Genomic DNA, 24,198 nt, shown 5'->3' with positions numbered 1-24,198 from the left:
TATGTTTTAGCTAAATCATGGGCTAAGGTGGCTTTGGTAGAATGGATAAGGCTATAATTGTTATCCATGCCACAATTTCTGTAGGAAAATGTATTGTGTGCTAGGGTCCTACAGAGCACATCAGCTTCTCCTCCCATCCCTCCCACCCCGCCTAGGGCTACCGCCCCGGGGCATCCCTTTGGTCTTTGGAGGGTGGGAGAGGCTGAGGAGCCAGTGTGAGCCGCAGGGGAGCCTCATCCTTCCCTCCTCTCAGCATGCAAACAGAGTGGCTTGCTTGCTTTTTATCTTGATTATATATGGGCTGGGCTTTAGCATCTGATTCCTTTTGAACAATGAATCCCGCTGTTAAGCAAAAAAATACTGAAAACTACTGTTTTAAGAAAGCTGGTATTAAGTGCAATGCCAAACTAGTGATTTAGAAGCAGTTTGCTTAGGGACTTAAAATAATGATCCAGGGGAGCGAATTTACTGTTAGTCCTGGACCTGCTCCAAGTTCATGCTCTCTTGACTCTGCTAAGTTCTAAGAACATTGTATCTAGATCTTTATTTCAGCACACAATTTTAAATCATGTATCAACCCTGAAAAGAATGAAGTGGCATTCAGATTTAGGGGATTATAGAGATACGTGTATGTAAGCTTTTGCATTGTTTGCATTTGCATTATGAATACAAAGTTTTTTTTTTAATACAAAGGTTTTAGAATTGTTTATGGAATGCCCTTTTCCTAAACATACTTTTTCTTCCCATCTTCTTTTTTTTTTTTTAAGATTTTATTTATTTATTGATGAGAGAGACATAGAGAAAGGCAGAGACAAAGGCAGAGGAAGAAGCAGGCTCCCTTTGGGGAGCCCGATATGGGACTTGATCCCAGGACCCCAGGATCATGACCTGAGCCAAAGGCAGATGCTCAACCACCGAGCCACCCAGGTGGCCCTTCTTCCATCTTCTAAAGATAACACTGAAAAGTATTTTGTGTCCAGGCTAGGAATTGCTAAATAATCTTAAAGCACCATAACTTGTATTATTTTCCTCACAGGGACCTTTTGGGGTACACTAAAGGCTCTGTACCCCTCAGATGTTTCATCATGAAAAAGGGCTTCTATGGATACAGGCTTATTTCCCTTCTACTTGCTTACAAAAGGTGATACTAGGAAATAGTAAGAGCTGGAGCCAGTAATTAGAAGCCAGGCATCCCTGTCTCTTCTTGACTACCCTGATTCTAGAAGTTTCCTAACAGCTTGATTCCCAGGAATAAGGATATTCACCTTGCTGACTTCACAGGCTTGTTTTGAGTTGAAATGAATATTGCTGTGTGAAGGCTTTCTGCAAATATCAAGAGCTATACAAATCTGTAGGGTCCCATCACCTAAAGTGAACAGGGCTCTGCATTTTTCGCATGACAATGGCACTTGTTATCTAAAGACATCTTGACTTAATCTTGCAGTATGTTGAGATTTAATCTTTTCGAAGAGAGAAAGAAACCTCTAAGAGCTGTAGGACTTACCTTGAATAACTAGAGGGATTTTTCATAATCTTTATATAAATGTCATTTTTAAAGAAAGAAGAATGGATTATCATGCTTATATGCTTGTAACTTAAATTTTATTGTCCACTATGGTGCTATTACTGTTGTATACAGATTGAGCATTTATGTTTTCAGTCCACAGAACTTTGTATTCCTTTATTGTATTAAAAACAGAGGTATTACAAAGAGGATTGTAACAACAGTAATGTTTTCTATCTTCTTTATCTTTTTCGTGTCTGTGAAGTAATTAGTACTAACAAGAAAGCACTAATCTCTGGCTGGCACATATATTTAAGTGTGTAAATAGCACATTCCACTGTGTTGTGTTATTGTGTTAAAACGTTGTGTTAAAACATTACAAGGATGAATGCAGAACCAGTAAAGCTATGCTTTTTTTTTTTTTTTCCCTAAAAGAAATTTTAGGATGTTCACATGGCTCAAAATAATGCTTCTCATTTTTAAAAATCCTTGAGTTTTCAAACCTAGTACAACTGAGCCGCACTCAGTGTGCTATTTGGAATGTGACATTCCCTTTCCCTGGTTTTGTGTTGTTACAGAGGAAATGGGTATTCAGTATACATGATTCAAGTGGGGATAAAAACCCCTATTTAATTCCACAATATTCCTTAGACTGGGAAAAAAAAATCTCTTTTGTAGTCATGTTTATCTTATAGTAACTCTAGAGCCAAACAATTTATTATGTAAATGTAGAAATACAAACAGCTTAATCGAACAAAATACTTACTATTTTCTGGCTACCTGACAGAAACGATTTACTTAAGAAAACAGAACAAAATTTCTCAGTTTCATTATTCAGCTTTGTCAATATTTTGCCAGAGCTTTTTTTTCTTGGGGTGGGGAAGCAAATGAAAGAGTTTAAAAGCTCATATGTGTCTATTTTGTTTTAGCTTCGTGTATTTATTAAGAGTAAATTCTGTATGTCTTTGCAGTTCATCAATATGTGTATTTAGAAGTTTCTCAAATTCTTTTGCTCGCTTCTCTTCCTCCAGGAGATAATGCTGTGCAGCCAAAGAGGCTGGGAAGACTATATCTGGGGGAGACTAAAGAGAGAAAGAAATGTTAGATGAGGAATACAAAGCCTTTTAAACCTTCCTGTTTCCAGGCATGCTTCATCCGGAGCATGTGGTCCCACATACCTCTTAATGAAATAATCCAGACTAACTCTCTCTGTGTTGTAATACAGTGACTGCTTGTGAAAAATCCTCAAAGAATGAAAACATCACACCACCAGCATATTCAAAAGCTCTAGAAATGAATAGTTACATGTTCAACTGCAAAAGCAGGGACAGGGACAAGAAAATTACCATGGAACTTGCCTAAAACATACTCGACTAATTTGTAAAACCAAGGGTTTTCATCTGAAAATAGGCAACGCCAAAAAGCTGACGTAAAGATTATGATAGACTTGGGCAAAGAAAACTTAGATAGGAAAAAAAATTAAGGATTGGCTGAAAAAGGGAGCTAATTGCTGTTTGGAGTTAGCCAGGTGAGGAGAGCTGGCATGATGCATGTCGGGGTACAAGTGGCTTCTGGCAGGGAAGGCCGTAATGCTGGAATGTATCTCCTTTGTCCAATTAGAGCTGACAAAGCCTCCCACTTACACACTTTGTGGTAATATGGAAGTGCTCATTTAACTGTTTGTTAACTGATAAGTCCTGCCAAATGGCTTAGCAGATCCCATACTAGGAGAATCTCTGATAAAATAAAATTGCCTTGTGTAGCCTCTGCCAAGTGTACTAGGCAAGTTGCCTTGAAGAACCTTAAGATTCTGGAGCAAGACCACGCCATCTGTAGCAGAAAACTGTACACTATTTACAGAACCGTTCCTGTAATGCTACTGGCCCTAGTTGAGGCCGAGCAGCTAAGAAGTGGAGAGCATGACTGGTTCTAGCTCTGTCCTTGGTCATTCCAGTGGAAATTATGGATGGGCCTGTCAGGACGGTCCCACTTTCACCAAGATTAAGGTAGCTAACTATGGCTGTTGAGCGTCCCACCTGCTTGCAATAGAGACCAAAGCTGAGGAGTTCCAGATATGGCACCCATCCCTCAAGGAGACCAACCGGCCTTTTGGTGGCAACTAATTTACACTAGGTCCCTTCCACCTTGGAAGGGGCAATATTTTACCCTCACCAGCACTGATGTATATTCTTTGGGTTTGCCTTTCCTGCCTGAAGGGCCTTGGCCTTGATCACTACCTGGCAGCTCACAGAGAGACTGAGTTACTGACATGGGATCCTGACTAATAGTAAAGGAACCTAATTTACAGCTGAGGAGTATGGCAGAGGGGGCATGACCATGGAATGCATTGGTCTTACCATCCAGACCATCTGCAGGATGCTAGCTCTAATAGGCTTCTTGAAGGCAGGGGGGGGGCATCAGCTGGGAAATTATATCCTGTGAGGATGGGGTACGTTCTTCAGGACATGGTACAGACTCTCAACCAATGGCTGTTATATGCTACTGTGTTTCCAGCAGGAGAATACGTGAATCTGGGAACAAAAGGGAGGATGGAAGAATGGCTCCACTCTCCATCATTTTGTTGACCCACTTGGAGAATTTCTACCTTGTGTCTTTGTATCTTGAGGCTCTGTGGATGTACAGGCCCTGGATCTTAGAGGGGGAAATGCCTCCACCATGATACCTGTAAGAGTCTCACTGAGCTTAAAGCATTGGCTGGAAAAAAAAAAAAAAAAAAAAAAAAAAAAGCACTGGCTGGCACCTAGCCACCTCAGGCTCCTCATGCCAAAGGATCAGAGGCACAGAAAAGAGGTACTACACTGGCAGAGGTACCTGGCCCTAATCATCACGAAGACTACTACTACACAATGGAAGCAGCGAGGAACATGTCTGATATTCAGCTAGCCACTGAGGTTTCTTTTAATACTCCTGTGCCCAGTTTTAACTGTAAACAGCAAACCACATCCTGAGGAGGACACAGGAACCAGGGGCTCACCCGACAAGGCAAGCTACCTGGACTAACGTAAGTGCTAGCTGAGATGGAGAGGTATCTAGAATGGGTGAAGAGATGATGACCATCCATTAAGTTCTTGAGACCAGTTGTGGCATCAAGGCCTGTAGTTTGTCCCACTGACCCTCCTCATACAAGCTTTCCAAGAAATGTGACAAGCCAGAATCTTGGAGAAGATAGGCCTGAATGGAATGAACATGAACAGAGCATGGATCTGAGTGGCTCAAGAGGTAGACTCTAGTGGATGCTGTTGGTGTCCTAGCGGGGTTCCCTTCACCAGGCTGGCACATCTGTCCTCCTGCTTGCTGGGGGGTTGGTTCTCTGGAGACCTGCCCTCAGCTGGACTAAGAGCCCCTGCCTCATCTGAGAAGTTGTAATATCCCCCGCAGCCTATTCCCTCTCCTCTAAGGCGAGGACTGATTGACACAGGGCACAGAACACCAGACTTCTTGTCTCCAGGGGAACCAACTCTGTTGTGCGATTCATGCTCCAAGCTCCTGGTGAGACCAGGCCAAGTTAGTCTCCAGCTTGTTTTTAGCTCATTTTTGTTTAGCTTTCCTCCCTTCCCTGATTCTCCTTCTGCCGAGACTTACTACCTTCAAGAAACCACCTTCCTGAGAATCTCTGTCTCAGATGCTAGGAAACCTGATCTCAAACAGATGACTTCTTAACTGCTGGCTTGAGTGATGACTGGGTGACATCAATGCCACTTATGAGAAAAGTAAAATAGTAAAAGGGCTCATTGAGGGTAATGTCTTATTTATTTTTGATTCCCTGGGTTCTAGCACAGCTTCTGGCACAGGGTATATTTTAAACAAAATTTTTGAATTAATATATGAATGAAGAAAGTACTTTTGATTTTGAATAATCCTGAATTAGAGGTGACTTGGGTCTCAGATTGTCATGTAGAAAATGAGATATATCATCAGTCTAGAACTCAAAAGATACGTGTAGATTAGAGATATTTCAAAGTTACAGATAATTAAGGCTGCCAGTCTGATTGAAATAATCCAAGACATGCAAATTAAATAAAAAGTAGTTCAAATGCGGTATCTTGGAGAGAACTTCATTTCAGGCTCCTACTCCCATGGTTATGTTCTCAACATTGTCATCAATGAAAACTGCATTATTTATTAATCAAGATTTCAGCAACCCATCTATTATCCTTCCAGCTTAGTCTAGTATTTCCACTTTCTCACATCATCCATTCCCTTCTAACTCTGCTTATATTCCAGATCCATCATTATAATCATTCAGCAACTCGTTCCCCATCTCCCCCACCAACATCCTGTCTTTGTCTCAGGTGCTTGGTAAAACCTAGGCCTAAATAACCTGCCTGGCCATGCATGCACCTGAACAGCTGGAGAAGGAATTGTGTACTGTGGGGACTGCTTTCACTCAAAGTCCACCTCAAATATCAGATGGTTAGTTAACATCTGATTAACTGATGGTTAACTAATATCACTTAGTTAATGCCTGACCATTCTGTTGCACTTCCCTAGCATATTCACTTTCTCACTCATTACCTGGTGGCCTTGTCTCCTTCTCAGGAAGGAGCTCCCTCACCTCTCTATACCCTGTTGCACCTGTATCTACATTTCATGCCATAATCTGTTTCAGAGACTCTTACTTCTACCTACACCATGGATTCTATTCCTTTGTATCTTCTCAATGGCTCTTTCTGCAAATGAACCTTGTCACTCATGAGCCCACCTCCTTCGCCATCAACCTTTCCTCTTCTACTTAAAGGTTCCCATTGGAACACTAAATGTAATAGTCTAAGGCTTTGTCTTAGGACAGTTTCCCCATTTATACCCTTTAAAGTATTCTCGTCTAGTCCTATAGATTTATAGCCATACACTGATTACTCCTATATTTTGTTTCCAGCTCTGATGTCTTCCTGGAATACCAGAGTCACATATCCTAACACCTATGTGATATTCCCATTTGCACGTCTAATGAACATTTTAAATTGAAGTGCCCAATCTAGAAATCATGATTTTCTCCTCCAATCCTGATCCTTTCCCTAGTCTTTCATGTCTGAAAGTGATGCTAGCATCCACCCAATGCTCAGGCTTACATCCTAGGAGTCATCTCCGAGTCCTTTCTTTCCTTCATTCCCCAGAGTTAACCCATTGACCGTCTGGTCTGTTCTCCACAACATTTCCCGGATCCAACATGTTCCTTTGTCTACACTGCTATCATCATCTCTTGCTTTGACTACTGAAATAGCCTGATAATTGCTCTCCCCACTTCTACCTTTGCCCCTCTATAATTTATTATTTATTTGGCACTCAAAAGACATGAATCTCTCTAAAAGATATTTTATTTTTTTTATTTTTTTATAAATTTATTTTTTATTGGTGTTCAATTTGCCAACATAAGAATAATACCCAGTGCTCATCCCATCAAGTGCCCCCTTCAGTCACCCCCACCCCCCGCCCACCTCCTTTTCTTCCACCCAAAATTCGAATTCCTTCCCTTGGCATAAAGTCTCTACATATCTGACTATTTCTCTGTCCCCAGTGCATTCCATCTTCTTTCTCTCCTAGGCTCCAGGACTGGTTCTTGAACTTACCAAATTTATTCCTGCCTTATAGATTTGCACCAGGAGTTCCCTCTGCCTGAAGCCCTCTTCCCCCAGATCTTTGGGCCTTTTTTGTTGTTGTTAATTTAGGTCTCCTCAGTGTCCTCTCCTCATTTTCCAGGCCACTCAACCTAAAGTAATCCCTCACACTCCCATCAGTTCCTGTCACATCATTGGCTTTTCTTTTCTTCATACAATTTATCATTTCTTGATTTTTAAAAATATATATTCATTTGTTTCCAGTCATTAATTGTACCCCTCCCTTCTTTAAGGTAAAATGCACATCAAGTAAAATCATTTGAAAATGAACCACTCAGTGGCATTTAGTACATTTACAATGTTATGCAACCACCATCTCTATCTAGTTCCAAAATAGTTTCATCATCTTAAAAGGAAACTGGATCCACTAAGCTACTGATCCCCATTCCCTGCTCCCCGAGCTGCCCCTGGTAACCACTAATCTGCATCCTGTTTCTATGATTTACCTATTCTCAGCACTTCATGTAGTTGGAACCATAAAAAATATGACCTTTTGTGCCTTAGTATAGTGTTTTGGAGGTTTATCTACTACACTATAGCACATATCAGTATTTCTCTCCTTTTTATGGCTAAATAGTATTCCATTGTGTGTCTGCAATGCTATTTGTTTATCCACTCATCCACTGGTGAGATTCCTCTCTTTCACCAGACTGTAGGCTTTTATGTCTCATCGAAGATGTGTTAGAACAGAACCTGCCATACACTAGGTGCTTATAATGTTGATTTTATGACTGAATGATGAGCATTAATATTTAAGGACAGGTATAGGAGAGAGAAGCCTAGAAGTAGACTGGGAAAAAGTAACCAAAAAGGCAGCAGGAAAATCAATGGAGAATAGTGTCATAGAAGCCAGAGAATATGAGAGTTTCAAAAAAAAATGATTAAGGAAGACAAGTTCTTAAAGCATATTTAATGAACTAGAAGGTTGCTGGTGGTCTTGGAAGGAATAGTACTGATGTAGAAGTTAAAATGTGGAGGTGGAGGGAAACTACTGAACCCAGAACAGTGGGTTGAACCATGTCTTTCAAGGAATTCTGGGGCTTCCATCGCAGATTAAATTCCCCATGCCCAGACCTAAAACAGGAGATAATTTTTTCCTGGCAACTCTGAGGTTCTGAACTTCCTCAAAGGAGTGATGCAAGGAAGGAAGGAAGCCCAATCCTTGTTATTAAGACAACAGATACGCTGGTATGCTTTTTAGGTGCCTACTAATGCTCCACACTTTTTTTGGGTGCTGGGGCTACAACAGTAAGCGAAGACAGAAAAAGTCCCTATATTCATGGAGCTTAAATTCTAGAAGAGGGAAGCAAACACATGAACAGACATAAATGTGTTATGGTAAAGTGCTATGAAAAAAATAAAAACCAGGACAAGGGGTAGGGGAATCAAGAAGGAGGTGCTACTGTAGGTTGGTTGCTCAGGCACCCATGATGAGGTGATATTTGAGCAGAGACTAACTAGCCTAAAATGCTAAAATCATCTGACATTAGAACCATATGGCACTTAGCAATTCATCATGCTTTGTTTCACTGGAATATATGCTTACTTTGGAGTCCTTCAGCATCCAGATTTTATTGATACAAAATTTGCTAACTCCCCTCAGTGGTTCCCATAACTTAAATAAGGAGGTTTATTTCAGTTATTTTATCGGTATGGAATTTTATTCTTTTCAAATAATTCTGGCATTTCATGTTGAGAGGAACACAAAAGAACATTTCAAGGCTTTAGAGATCTCTAACACTTCAAAAGTTAATGGTTTAAAGTCTTCTTCCACAACACCTTAAATCTTATTTCCAATCTCTAGCAAAAGAAGCCAACAGATTCCAGAAAAGCAGAAAAGCACTCATGGGGTACCCCATCCAGTTTAAACATTTCCTATTGTTGTCATTGTTTATAATTTGCATCCAATATTAGTATAACATGGAGAGGTGCTAAAAAATTACATGATATACTTTGAATATAAGTGAAAGCAATTGCTACGAGAACTACTACTCACTTTCTGAGGTAAATATCTACTTAAAAACACCCTGTGATTATTATGTTCAAGAAATTAAATCATAAGGCAGGAAATTCAGCACAGAACTGGAAAATGCAAAAAAAGAATCAGATGAAAATTCAGGAACTGAAAAATATAAGACTGAAATTAACCTACACGAAATCACATTCTTAAGGCAGGGAGTGGTGGCTCTTTTATGCATAGAAACCAACACAGAGAGTCAAGGAAAATGAAGAAACAGAAGAATATGAAATTAAGAATCTTTCCCACCTGTTTTATGAGGTCAACATAATCTGATGCCAAAGCTTGATAAGGACAGCAAAAGAACATTACAGGCTAATTTCTCTAGTGAACACAAAACAAAAAGTCTAAGCCAGTATGAACAGACCAAATGCAGTTATCAAGTGCAGTTTATTCCAAGAATTCAAAGTTGAGTTAACAAGAAAAAACATTAACCAAACTAAAGAGAAAACTAATATGGTCGTTTCTTTTTGTTTTTGCTTTGGTCATTTCAAAAGAAGCAGTACAAGCATTTGATAAAATTCCAAATTAATTCACGAACAAAGTCAGCACTCTAGAAATAAAAGGGAAATTGCTTAATATTAATAAAAGGAATCGGGATGCCTGGGTGGCTCAGCAGTTGAGCGTCTGACTCAGGGCGTGATCCCGGGGTCCGGGATCGAGTCCCACATTGGGCTCGTGCAGAGAGTCTGCTTCTCCCTCTGCCTATATCTCTGTTTCTCATGAATAAATAAATAAAATCTCAAAAAAAAATCTTAAAAAGGAGTCTACAAAATATCTATAGTGAATATCATACACAATGGCGGAATATTGAAATTCCTTTGCAATTGAGAATGAGAGAAGGATACATTTACTGGAGGCCTTAGTAAAGTAAAGCCCAAAATAGAAAAAAGGTATAAAGATATGAAAGTAGGAAATAAATTGTCATTATTTTGATTTGGAATATAGAAAATTCAATAGAATCCATAGGACTAGAATATATGTGCAAATTCAACTGAATATTTTCATGGGGAAAGGGATTGAGAATACTACCTTGCACCATATGCAAAAATTGATTCCAGGTGTAGATGTAAATATGAAAGATAAAGAGCTAACGGTTCTAAAAGATAACATAGGATAATATTTTTGTAACTTTGGGACAGGCAAAGTTTTAAATAGGTTACCAAAAAATGTTAATCACAGAGGAAAAGATTCATAAGTGAATGTATTAAAATTAAGAATTTCTGGTTACCAAAATATACTATTAAGTGAAGAGGCAAGTAAAAGTGATAGAAGATATTTGCAATTTATATAATCAACAAAGGGCTTATATCCAGAATATATAAAGAACTCCTACAAATCGATGAGAATAAAGACAATCCAACAGAAAGTTAGACAAGGGAATTGAACAGACATTTTACAAAGGAGAACATCAAAATGGCCAATGAAAAGGTGCTCAACTTTATTATTCACCAGATATATATTAAAACCATGATAGGAAGTTACTACACACTGGCCAGGAAAGCAAAAATAAAAAAGACGGAGAGTACCAAGTGGTGGAAAGAAGAACACTCAAATACTACTTATTGGGGTATTAACTGGCTCAAACAGTTAGAGAACCAGTTTGGCATTACCTCCTAAAGCTGACCTTAAGTATATCCTATGACCCAGCAATTCCACTTTAGGAATATACCCAATGGAAATGTGTACACGTGTGTACCAAAAGATACATACAAGAATGTTTTTAGCAGCATTATTTGTAATATTCCTGAGCTGGAAATAACTCAAATGTCTGCCAACAGTAAAATGGATAAATTGTAGTATCATTCTATGCAGCATTTATTTACAATGGAATACTATCGAGAAACAAAAATGGATTAACTACATAAAATTAACATATAAAACAATATGGATGATGAATCTCAGAAAATAGCCTTAGATTGAAATACTTGATGAAACATTATGGATCTCTTTTCCTTCTGTAGAAAGGCACGGCCAAACGACTCACAGATCCACCTTGGAGTCCTATTCAAGAAGCAATATTTTCTTTCTTAACAACTATGTGAACATCAGTGTATAGGTATCAGTGTAGGAGTAGTCATTCCTTAAAGGAAAAAAAATTAACCAACAACCCAGCAACTCACCAGCGGGAACACTTCATCATCACTAACCAGGGGACTCGTCATTTCTTTGGTTTGAAATGGCAAAGGTGGCAGTGGAGGCGTTGCACTTCTGTTTGGCTCACGATCTTGGCTAAGTCTAAAAGAGAAGGATGGTTCTCATTTACCGCTACCAAGGACACTGCCTGTTCATGTAGCTAAAGATTTCAATTTCTTTGATGTAACAGTGGGGGAAGCACAGCAAAAAGTTTGGCCTTCTTATCTCAGTATCTCTTTGAAAATAATTTTCCAGATGAGTCATTTCTAATGATTAATAACGAACAGAAAACTTTGTAATTATTAAAAATATTCTTCAATTCTTATTGCCTACTTTGTATCTCTTTCTGTGTTTTACTTTCGGGTCCCTCTGCCATTTAATTAAACAACATGATACCAGTTTGGAAAGAATCTCAAAACAGCTAACACTGCTGCCCTTGACAATTCTAAATAATCCTCTTTCTGTATTCTCTATTTCACTTAACCTCGATGGCTTTCTCAACAGAATTATGCTGCCTTTTTTTTTTTTTTTTGATGCTAGAACAAGCCCTTGTACAATAATTCTCATTCCTATAGGATTTAACAATTTGTGACATTATTTCAATTTGTATCATCTCCTAAACTCATCCTTAGTAGCTGTATGACCTTGACCTTGAGCAGATAACTATATCTTTCTGTGACTTTTATTTTTTTCATTGATTAAAAAAGATGGTTGGGAGAATTGAACTCCATAATCAGGATGAAAGGTACACTACAGAATTGGTTGTTTTTGCTAAAATATAAGGTAGAAAATGAAACTGAATAAAATACCAGTGAGATTTTAAATTTTGGTATGCTGAGTAAACAAATGAATAATAAAACAAAAACTGAACCAAATTCCCATAAAATTTTACATAAAAATGTTCTAACAGTATGAGCTGTTTGGGACTAAATGTCTTTCTGAACATTAATTCATGAAATTGGGGTTGAAATTTAATCAAAATCATCAAAGCCCATGAAAACATAAGAATCCCTTCAACCTAAAATTATTTATTCATTTTTACTGATTATTCAAATTCTCCAGAGGTATTGATTTACCATTTTCAAAGCCTTCATATTTTAATTTCACATAGTTCCAAAAAATTCACATTATTGTTCTCTCCTCTTATCCAGAGACTATCTATCTATACAGACCTATTTCCTATTATGTAAACATTTTCAAAGTGATGCATACAAATAGCAATAAAAGTTAAGTGAGACATCTGTAAATTAGGACATAAAAACAAACACAGCATGTTTTCCATTTTTACTTATCTTGAAATATATCTTTTTTTTAATCCATTCTTCCAAACCATAATTACCATGGAAACAGAACAGCAAATTAAACTGAAATAACATGGTTTATGATGTGCACGTTAAGATGAAACATCCCACAATTCAGATAGAATTATAACAATTGCAGAGTACATCTGCATAGAGTCTTCAGCTGAACCTTTTAATTTGAGTGAGACTACCATCTATACTTCAAAGCACAGTGGGAAAAATAAGATAATTATAGAAGCGACTCAAGACATACGTATCTCTTTGTAATCTCAATTATACAAAGATTTCAGGGAAAGTATTATTTGTCCTAAATTATCTACAGAATTATCTCAATTATCCATTTTGCTTTGGATGTATCAATACAGTTTACAGTGTTAATTAGTAAAACATATATGAACATGCTTTTTACTGTAAGATCAATAAAATGTAGAGATTGAAAGGAAAGACTACATTATGGATTAAAATACTTTTGGTTTAAAGCATCTTTATATCTGAAAAAAGCATCTTTATATCTGCAAAGTTCTTCTAGAATGCAGCTATTCCAATACTTCATAAAACCACCTTGCAGTCTATCAATTTAAAAGCTATCTTAAAAGACATTTCGGAAGGCTTTTATTTCCCTCTTATAAGCTGGTCTTTTCAGTTGTCTTTTCCACAGGTCCTAGTCCGAGGCCTCTGCCTACTTCTGCCAGGAGGGCAGGACCCAGTTGTTGGGAGCAGAGCTCTGCCCACTTGAGAGCTTGGAGTCAACTGTCTGCAGTTTTCAGAGTTGTCTGATTGTACATCCATTCCTGGCGTTCTGTTAATTTTCACTGGGCTCCAGGAAAATGTCCTCAGTGTGGAACAGGACCCCTTCACAAGTGCTAATCTGCCTGCTTCTAGCCTCACCTCCTAACACTCCACACAATGTTCCCTGTTCTAGGAACTGCTCAGTATTTCCTGGCCTGCAACTTTTCAGTCTATGTTTTGCTCCTTATTGAGTAACACATTGGTACAAAATTTTCATGACGGGCTTTTTTTGCTTCTAGATGACTATCCATCCTTGACAAGGGACTCTGTGAGAGTAGTTATGACAAACCTACCAACTTTGTGGCTTTCTTGGTGTTAGAATCTTTATTTATTGACTCGATTTGAAGCAATTTTAGTGATTAATATTTATGGTCACTAAACTCTTTCCAGTACATGATGTAACCTTTAAAACCATACATTGACTTTTAAGTATGTATCAGATATAGAGACGAAACCCATTATAAAATTGAGTTGTCATTAAAATTAGTCATATATTAATTGCTCTGGATAACATTATTCCAAATTAGTTTATAAATTATCCTTAAACTTCAAAACCGTTTAAAAACTTTAAAAATATTCAATACATCCTCACTACATTCAATTACATCTTATTCATAATTTTTTAAAGTTCTGAATAACTTCCCTATCCAAAAGCAAATCTGCCACAATATCCTAAAACGCTTCACAGTTTAAGTGGATGAGCATGAAGAACTTCTTATTACTTCTAATAGGAATGAAAAACAACAACACAAATTGGGTTATTTCTGAGTGGATAAAAGATTATTTAAAAATGTATTATGCGAAGTAAGTCTACCAGAGAAAGAAAATTATCATATCTCACTCATATGTGGAATTTAAGAAACAAAACAGAGGAGCATAGGGGAAGGGAGGGAAGAATAAAATAATGAAATCAGAGAGGAAGACAAACCATAAAAGACTCTTAACCATAGGGACCAAACTGAGGGTTGCTGGAGGGGAGGGCAATAGGGGATGGGGTAACCAGGTGATGGGCATGAAGGAGGGCACGTGATGTGATGAGCAGTGGGTGTTATATAAGACTGATGAATCATTGACCACTAAAAAAACAAAACAAAACAAAACAAAAAAACCTTCAGAAAAAAAAATACGGCTTTTCAGTTTCTATGACTGATAAATCTTCCTCACAAACCAGTTGTGGTACCTCAAGACTAAGGGATCAGATTAAACACACCCAAGCAGGCAACTTCCTCTGATGGGATGAACCACCTGCACTGCTAGGGGAGACCTCTGTTGGACCCCAAAAGAGGTAACTGGGTGATGGACATTAAAGAGGGCACGTGATGTGATGAGCACTGGGTATTGTATGCAACTGATGAATCTCTGAACTCTGCCTCTGAAACTAATAATACACTAATATGTTAATCAATTGAATTTAAATAAAACCAAGTTGAAAAAAATAAAAATGTATTACGCAATCTTCCTCACCTAAGGAGGAAGCGGCTAAAAATTAGACTTTAAAATTTTGTGACCTCACCAAAGATGTAAAGGATCTATACCCTCAAAACTATAGAACACTTCTGAAAGAAATTGAGGAAGACACAAAAAGATGGAAAAATATTCCATGCTCATGGATTGGCAGAATTAATATAGTGAAAATGTCAATGTTACCCAGGGCAATATACACGTTTAATGCAATCCCTATCAAAATACCATGGACTTCCTTCAGAGAGTTAGAACAAATTATTTTAAGATTTGTGTGGAATCAGAAAAGACCCCGAATAGCCAGGGGAATTTTAAAAAAGAAAACCATATCTGGGGGCATCACAATGCCAGATTTCAGGTTGTACTACAAAGCTGTGGTCATCAAGACTGTGTGGTACTGGCACAAAAACAGACACATAGATCAGTGGAACAGAATAGAGAATCCAGAGTGGACCTCAACTTTATGGTCAACTAATATTCGATAAAGGAGGAAAGACTATCCATTGGAAGAAAGACAGTCTCTTCAATAAATGGTGCTGGGAAAATTGGACATCCACATGCAGAAGAATGAAACTAGACCACTCTCTTTCACCAGACACAAAGATAAACTCAAAATGGATGAAAGGTCTAAATGTGAGACAAGACTCCATCAAAATCCTAGAGGAGAACACAGGCAACACCCTTTTTGAACTCGGCCACAGTAACTTCTTGCAAGATACATCCAGGAAGGCAAAAGAAACAAAAGCAAAAATGAACTATTGGGACTTCATCAAGATAAGAAGCTTTTGCACAGCAAAGGATACAGTCAACAAAACTCAAAGACAACCTACAGAATGGGAGAAGATATTTGCAAATGACATATCAGATAAGGGGCTAGTTTCCAAGATCTATAAAGAACTTCTTAAACTCAACACCAAAGAAACAAACAATCCAATCATGAAATGGGCAAAAGACATGAAGAGAAATCTCACAGAGGAAGACATAGACATGGCCAACATGCACATGAGAAAATGCTCCGCCTCACTTGCCATCAGAGAAATACAAATCAAAACCAGAATGAGATACCACCTCACACCAGTGAGAATGGGGCAAATTAACAAGGCAGGAAACCACAAATGTTGGAGAGGATGCGGAGAAAAGGGAACCCTCTTACACTGTTGGTGGGAATGTGAACTGGTGCAGCCACTCTGGAAAACTGTGTGGAGGTTCCTCAAAGAGTTAAAAATAGACCTGCCCTACGACCCAGCAATTGCACTGTTGGGGATTTACCCCAAGGATACAGATGCAATGAAACGCAGGGACACCTGCACCCCGATGTTTCTAGCAGCAATGGCCACGATAGCCAAACTGTGGAAGGAGCCTCGGTGTCCAACGAAAGATGAATGGATAAAGAAGATGTGGTTTATGTATACAATGGAATATTCCTCAGCTATTAGAAATGACAAATACCCACCATCTGCTTCAACGTGGATGGAACTGGAGGGTATTATGCTGAGTGAAGTAAGTCAGTCGGAGAAGGACAAACATTATATGTTCTCATTCATTTGGGGAATATAAATAATAGTGAAAGGGAATATAAGGGAAGGGAGAAGAAATGTGTGGGAAATGTCAGCAAGGGAGACAGAACATGAAGACTCTGAACTCTGGGAAACGAACTAGGGGTGGTGGAAGGGGAGGAGGGCGGGGGGTGGGGGTGAATGGGTGACGGGCACTGGGGGTTATTCTGTATGTTAGGAAATTGAACACCAATGAAATTCTAATTTAACTGGGAAAAAAAAATTTTGTGGAACACTATCTGCATATACTTTTGCCTAAAAGCTTCTTCCTCTCTAAAATAGTTTAATGAGAACTTCCTGCATTAGCCATTGCTACGTAACTATGACTCCGTATGTTCCGATGATTTTTAGGCCTGACGAGTACATACAGCTTTTACTATTTGCCTTCACTGAGCTGTGCTGTGAGGGAGAGCAGGAACACTTCATTTTCCACTTGCCGAAATTAAAAGGCATGTACTTCACAGCTCTCCACCGAGGAGCCCGCTGTCCTTGCAACTCAACAACGCTTTCCCCATAGCGGCTTCTACATGGTAATAATTTATTCAGAACATTTGAAATGCTGTTTCTTTTAAAAATCAGGTCACTGGAGAACACTGAAATCAGACAAGGCATTAAAACAAATTTAATGAAATTTTCAACAGATGAGACTGGCAGGACACGAGGCTCTGCGGCAGGAACAGTAGTCCAAACTGCTTATTAAGATCATCTCCCGCTGAGCGTTTTACCTCTTGTGTAGCTTTCTGTGTCTCCTACTGTCTTGTTTTTGTTAGGCCCTTTTAACACATTCTGTGCCGTCCAACAAAGAAAAAAGGGGGCCATCCAAACAATAAAATTACTTTTTAAAAGTAATAAAAGGCAGAGTAACTGCTTTTTAAATCACAATTCCTGGTACCTTCATCTAAGGCTTTCAGAATTCTTCCCAACAAGCAAGAATAGGAAACAGTGTTCTGCACCTAATGGGTGCTCCATACAGGCCAGTCCTGACTAACAAACCCAGGAAGACCCTTTATAAAGGATATCTTTAGGGGCCTGCTTCTCCCTTACAATGAAAAAACTGTATACACGGGGTCATGATTTGACCCACAGAGAAATAAATCTGTAGAGTAGGAAGGCACTTTGGGAGGGTTTATTCTATGTCAGAAAAAATATTTCTATACCACAATCAAAATTAGAACTCTTTTGGACAGATTTTCCGTTCCCCTGGCAGCACACACAGACACATTCACGAGAGAACTGGCCCACCGCAGTGCCTCCGTGACCTGTTCTGTCCGCCCCCTGCCAGGATCCCACCACCAGTGTTTGTTTTAGGGTGGCAGCCAGTCTGCCCTCATTTCCTTCCCCAACTACTTGAAGAAAGGTTATTCATTTAGCACTTTTGAGTGGTTGTTGTTTCTTGCATCGGGTTAGGATATATCCTCTAATACGTACAGGGCAGAGGTGACACAAGTAGAGAGCTGTGCTATATCTGCAAGAATGCTAAACACACATATTTTTTGGTATGTGCCATGGATTTATGGATCTACCCCCTGTAGAACTGGGTGTGCTTAGTTACAAAGATGAGCCTGGCATCACCCCGCCTCCACAGGACTATCTTTGAGGCAATGCCAGGTTCAGCCATTTGGCCATCAAAACCGACCTTTTTAGGCACTGTGAGTTGTTGAAGAAGTATTCATATTATCATAAGTGCTAACAATTTTGTCAGTAATAACAGCATCAGTAAGAATGGCTAACATTTATGGAAATATGTGTTTTACATGGAACTATATGTTCTTCTATAATTCTCACAAAAAACTTATAATTATTATTCCTATTTATCAGATGGGAAGTTAAGGATCACAAAGGCTGTAAATTTCCCAAGCTTCTAAATACTGTTATATGAGAATAGTGTGTAAGGTTTTCCTGGTAAGTATTATGAGTTCTTGAGCAAAGGTTGTACTGATGTTGAGTCCTATCAATTCATCATTTTGTGGCGCCATGAAATGTTAATAAATCCAATGTTAAGTAAGTTTAAGAGTCCTGCACACCACACCTCTTCTTGAAACTCACAATGTATATTAGCATATTAATGACTTAGAGCTGTCTTGTAGAAAAGAAACTTGTTTATTTTGCTGAGAATTTTCGAAGTCTGGAAAAAGAGTGAAAAATCTCCAGGGACAGTTTGGATTCCAAAAATATTTTATTAAAGTTGAATAAATTAGTCTAATTTTATGGTTGATGTATTTACTTAAATTTTGAACTAAGACACTTTAAAAGGGGATCATGTAATTCTCCACATGCTTCTCTTCACTCAGAGGAGACCTCCTACCCAATCGTCCTCCTACCCTACCCAATTCTTTCCCCAGGAAGTGACCAATGGTTTGTTGCTACTGCTGGAGTGTCAGTATGAAGTGCATATTTTGAAGTTAAGTTGGAAGTGACATCATCCTATATCTGTACTTTGATTAAATATATGTAACATATGAAAATCTGTTTTTTATGGCATTAAAAAATAAGATACTTGCTTATATATTTTGAGTGCCACATCAGCTTCTAAGAAGGGTGTGAAGTGACATTCACCAAAACACTACCATTTCACTGTTAGAGTTAGAAAACTAGCGACAATACAGAATTTCATATAAAACAGATCTATACTACTGCATTATCACTAAAATAAAATTAAAATAACTGAAGAGCAAAAGTTTATAAAATTCAATTTTAATTTTTTTCAAAATAAACTTCCATTTCTAAATGTATGTTCATTCATGTGTGTCCTCATATAAGGGAGTTAACATACCTATCTTCATGTTTTTCCATTTTTATTTGGTTTTGATAGGTGTATCGTCCCATTTCTTCATAGGTATTTTGGTTAGCCCATGCTGATTTGTCATTGGCACGAAGTTTTGCAAGATCATTTCGGAGCCTTTCATTCTCATATTCTAGTTTGTTAATAGATGTATGCCTTGAATGTTCCCTGTTAGTGAAGTCCATACTCTAGAGAATAAAAAAAAAAAAATCCCTGAAAAAACTGTTCCTTATAAGCGATGCATATTTTCTGTACGTTTAGACATGTCTGTTGGAAGGTGTCTTTGACTGGAGTCAGTGGTATGGCTCTACTCCTATGTACATCCAAAAGCCTTTTCCCCTTCTTACCTCCTCACAACACAGATACTGAGTATTTACCACTGAACACACTGCAATAAAAGCAATGCCTACACTAGTACCCGTGTTCACTTATGCATTAGCATTCTCTGAATCAAGAAGAGATTGGCTGGATTTAAGAGTTTTCATGTTTATAGGGTATGCCTTCTGGTGTTAATAATGGAACCAGAATTAACATACATTTCAATTTTGAAAGACATTTTTCTTTGATCACAATAACACATGTCATTATAGAAAATCCCATATTGATTCCCCGCTGTTGGGTGACGCAACAAATTATATACAAAATCCATACAGACTAGAGTCTGACTCTGGACCACTTTAAAGCAAAGATCTAAGAGCTGAGATTGTGCTAGTAGCACAGTTTTGAGGAATGTGGCTTCATGATGAAGTTTTACTACCTGGTATGTGCCACCTAATTTCTAATGTGTCTTAAGAAGAAAATACAAAACATGTTTAAATCACAAAATGAGTGGTTTTGAGCAAGAACAAAGATTTCTGGTGCTTTTTAAATTAAATGCTGTAAGAAGTTTCTTAGGGAGAGTCTAAACTTTTCACAAAGTTTTAAAAAACAGAATATATTCTTATAAGGTCAAGAAAATGTTTTAAATGAGTCTACATAGCTCCTTCTAGTCCTATGATTAGGTATCTGTGAGTGGTGTAGTTGCTAATTCAACAATACTGCTGTATTGTCAGAGCATAATATTTTAGCACAAAAAGCACAACATGGATCAAGTATCATTTCTGAAGCTCCAGATTTCTATGGTTAAAAGCCTGTAAGACTACAGATGAAAATGGCTTAGAACTTTTATTTTGAAGTTTCTAAATGTAAAGCTTTGACATGGAAGCCATTCCATGGGCTATGCACTCCATAAAGTCATTAACATATTTTTTGATGGGGACACCTGGGTGGCTCAGTAGTTGAGCATCTGCCTTTGGCTCAGGTCATGATCCTGAGGTACTGGCATCGAGTCCTGCATCAGGCTCCCTGCGAGGAGCCTGCTTCTCCCTCTGCCTGTGTCTCTGCCTCTCTGTGTGTGTCTCTAATGAATAAATAAGTAAAGTTGAAAAAAAAATTTTTGATGAACTGCACATTTTAAATTATTCATATACTACCACATTAGTATCAGGATTGACAAGTATAGAATTGTATACATATTAGGTATTAAAAATGTTTACCTATTTGTTTTATTTTTTGCTTCCAAGGCCAAGCCTGCTTACTATATTTTCTGTTTGTTGCCCAATATGTTATAGAAGTTCATGAATCTTTAGAAAGGTCCCAACTTTTGAATCGGAGAAAATTCTCCACGACAGCAAACTCCCCCAAAACAACTCAGAGAGGGTTATGTGATTATATGGCTATGCACCATGGTGCTCTTTGGAAAAGAAGGACCACTGAAGATATTTCTCTGCTTTTTAGGCCCTTGCCCTTAGTAGGCCTTCACATTTGCTCATTTGAGATACACTAGTGAGGATGAAAGAGTAATATGCAATTTACAAGAGAAAGGATTGTTTATTCTAGAATTAGAGCAGATTTGCAATAATATATAAAGGAAGTGGTCTTATAAAATTTTGCCCTTCATAAGGAAAATATTCATACAAGCAGATCTGATCAAGAAAGGTCATGGAAAAGATTCAAAATTTTACTCCTAAAAAAAAAAATCTATTCATGAAAATATATAATTCTTGATGGTCTGCTGCTCCATTATCATTTTATTCAAGATTTTTCTATAAAATTAGATTTTATCTGTGATTCTGTTTGGCCCAGTGTTGGTTGAAAGTGATTAAGAACGATAGTAATAATTTTTTTAAAGACTCTATAACTTTCTAAATGCACCATAATTAAATAAGTGTGATGACCTGAAAAAATTACACAGGTGATGTATTTACATGATTTATACTTAAAAGCATATTCTATTTTCCTTGACAGCATTTTTGGGCTCTCTCATTTCATGTTTCTTTTAAATACTTTTATACTAATTTTAGGAAATAATCCTTCATTAGATGGTTATCATGTGAAGATTAAGGCACTGATTAAATTCTACCTCTGGAAAAAAAATAAATTCTACCTCTGTGTTTCTGATTGCTTATTATATAGGCCTGTTATCTCAAAATTCCCTCCCCCCCCCAATTTTAGGGGTTTGTAGTTTTAATCTATTGCTTCGTTCTTGAAATGGCAAAACCTCCTAGTGCCTACTTGCTTTGACATGCTAGCATGAGGCTAGTTGAGTTACTGAAGTGTCTCAATAATAGTATTTTATACATACACTTTCTTTTTAAATTCATATATATTCCAAAATAATAGGCTAACAATGTATTTCTACAGAGGGATCAACTTCAATCATGTTTTATGGTTAGTATATTAATTTTTAACATGTCAATGGGTGGTTTAGAGACTTGTGAAGGTACTAATTTTTTAGGCTATTACTTTATTTGGCAACCTTTATGGATAGTAAAGGGCAAATTAGTCTTAAAAATTACCATAAATTATAAGTTCTGATTAAATCTGATTTTATGTCACCTTTCTTAAATGAAGGAAAATTTACTAAATATGCTATGGGTCTAGGTAAATATGGAATCACAAAAGTCCATCATGATAAATTTGATTTTTCATGAGCTACCCAGGAGAAGAATAAAGGTCAGCCCCTGACACTTTACTTGATGTCATCGTTCTTGCACAAATCCAAGGAAAACGTCTTTTTCAGAGCTACTTCTATTACTATCTTGAGTATCTCACTGAGACCTGAGGAAAACTTACATATGAGGTGGTGAGCCCCATCAGTGGATTTTGCACAGGAAAATGGAAGCTGCCACAGCACCAAGTATGCAAAGGGCAATAACTGAATGCAGGGCTCTTAACTCCTACCACTGCGGGAGGGCTTTCTTAAAACTTTCTTTCCCTGAGTGCCAATAAGCAGGGTGCGTCACAGTCAAGTGGAAAAATTTGCAAAGTTCTAGTGATTTTAAAATGACCTATCTTAACATCAGTAATTTCACTTGTCTAGAAAGGAAAAAAAAATTATTTGAGTATTATCCAAATAGCACATATTTTAGAAAATCTAAAAATAATTATGTAAATATTTTATTTCTTATTGCCTGAGGTAAAATTTCAGTGCCAATTCTTTAATTCCATGGTTATTTATCCATTACAATTATTTCAGAAAGAATTAACTATCTAACTAGGGGATTTTAACAGATTGGAATTTTCTTTAATGTGAAATCTTTAAACTAGTGAGTGCTAAATAAATGACATAATAGATTGCATACTCTTAAAGAGTAAAGGATTATCTTTGCTCTTTTTAAAATTCAATAGAGATCTTTCTCTTTGGAGAGTGGCTTGAAATTATCAAAGTCAATTCCAGATCTTCACATACAAAAAAAAAAAAAAAAGAGAAAGAGCAATTATAAAGTCAACCTTCTATATGAATTACAATTCTACATAAAGTGTATGTGATTAAATACTATTTTAATAAGGCATCACTCTGAGGGCCATTCATCAGTGGTATTCCATTTTATGATATCCAATTAACCCATCTTTAAACAAATATGTACTGTTTATATACACGTATTAAGAGGTCAGAGGTGATCAAATATGAAAAAGTGACTCTGCCTTAATGGAAAATACAGCAAAACTGAGTAGACAAAATTAACATGTATGAAAAAATAGTGACTAATATAAAGTATAACTATGTATCATATCACATTACACCAAGTATGAACTCAAATGTTTTCTGAATCAATGAATGGCAACAACTATCAGACTAAGATCATGCAGGACGTAAGATAAAACAAGGCTCTGGCAATCTCTTTAATGACGTGAGCAATAATTTCCATGAAAACTTATTTATGCCTCTTACACTACAGGTGAGATGCATAAATCCGCAAGTATTCATTGAGCCCTATGCTATTCTAAACCCTACAGTAAGAAGTATAAAACACAGTCCACTTCTTCCCTCAAGGAGTCTATGATTGATGAGACAAGACATATATACAGTAAAAAATAAAAAATAAGACAATTTAAAATTCAATGCTAAATTGTTAAAACTGCTAAAGAAAGTCAAAGAAAGAAGAAGTAAATGGAGTCTACAGTAACTGAAGATAAATTCATGGAGGAGATATAACGTAATCCTGGTCTGAAGGGACTGGTAGGATTTAGTAAAGTAAAACTATGTCTTTAGTTTGGTAAAAGTAAAGGAAAGCTTTCAGGTGGAGGACATATAATGGATTCATCCATTCACTCATCTAACAAAATATTTTTTTTTTGCTGCCTCCTGCATTCAGGCACTATACTAAGTGCTTGGGTACAATGGTAAACTAGAGCCATAACAGCCCTCAATGAGCCTACTGGTAAGGGGATGGGTAGCTAACAAGAAATAGGTGATTTTAACATAGTGCTACAATAGATGTTAAGTAAAGGATGTTATGATAGTTTCAAGAAGGGATACTTAACATAGCAGAGAGAAATCAAAGAAGATTTTGTATAACATGTAACATTTATGCTAAGTTTCCTGAAACATTAATAGGGTATGGCTCTGTGAAGTAGGAAAAGGGAATTTTTAGGTAGAAGGAAAGCATGTGTGAAGGCCTGGAAGCAAGGAAAGAGCATGAGAAATGGCCATCACGTATGCAAATGCAGCTAAGACAGGCCTAGCTCTAGCAG

At 37.4% G+C, this 24,198-nt stretch overlaps 1 protein-coding gene across 6 annotated transcripts in view; it reads right to left on the bottom strand.

Moving 5' to 3' along the window:
• The window catches only part of DEUP1 (deuterosome assembly protein 1), a 101,697-nt gene that overhangs the window by 19,354 nt on the left and 58,145 nt on the right, over positions 1-24,198 (bottom strand). For 2 of the 6 annotated variants that reach the window (XM_077867443.1, XM_077867446.1), the window contains exons 12-14: positions 22,518-22,539; positions 19,174-19,372; positions 11,281-11,395 (exon numbers count right to left, since the gene is read on the bottom strand). In XM_077867443.1, coding sequence (XP_077723569.1) covers positions 11,281-11,395; positions 19,174-19,372; positions 22,518-22,539 — 336 coding nt within the window. Of the gene's footprint in view, positions 1-1,580; positions 2,587-2,767; positions 2,792-11,025; positions 11,162-11,280; positions 11,396-19,173; positions 19,373-22,517; positions 22,540-24,198 lie in introns of those variants that run through there. The other 4 variants (XM_077867442.1, XM_077867448.1, XM_077867447.1 and 1 more) reach the window with 4 other exon arrangements.

The sequence above is a fragment of the Canis aureus genome, chromosome 23 (genome assembly GCF_053574225.1).
Source record: "Canis aureus isolate CA01 chromosome 23, VMU_Caureus_v.1.0, whole genome shotgun sequence".
Classification (NCBI taxonomy): Eukaryota; Metazoa; Chordata; class Mammalia; order Carnivora; family Canidae; genus Canis; species Canis aureus.
The sequence above is the reverse complement of the archived record's forward strand: the minus strand, read 5'-3'. Positions and strand labels throughout refer to the sequence as shown.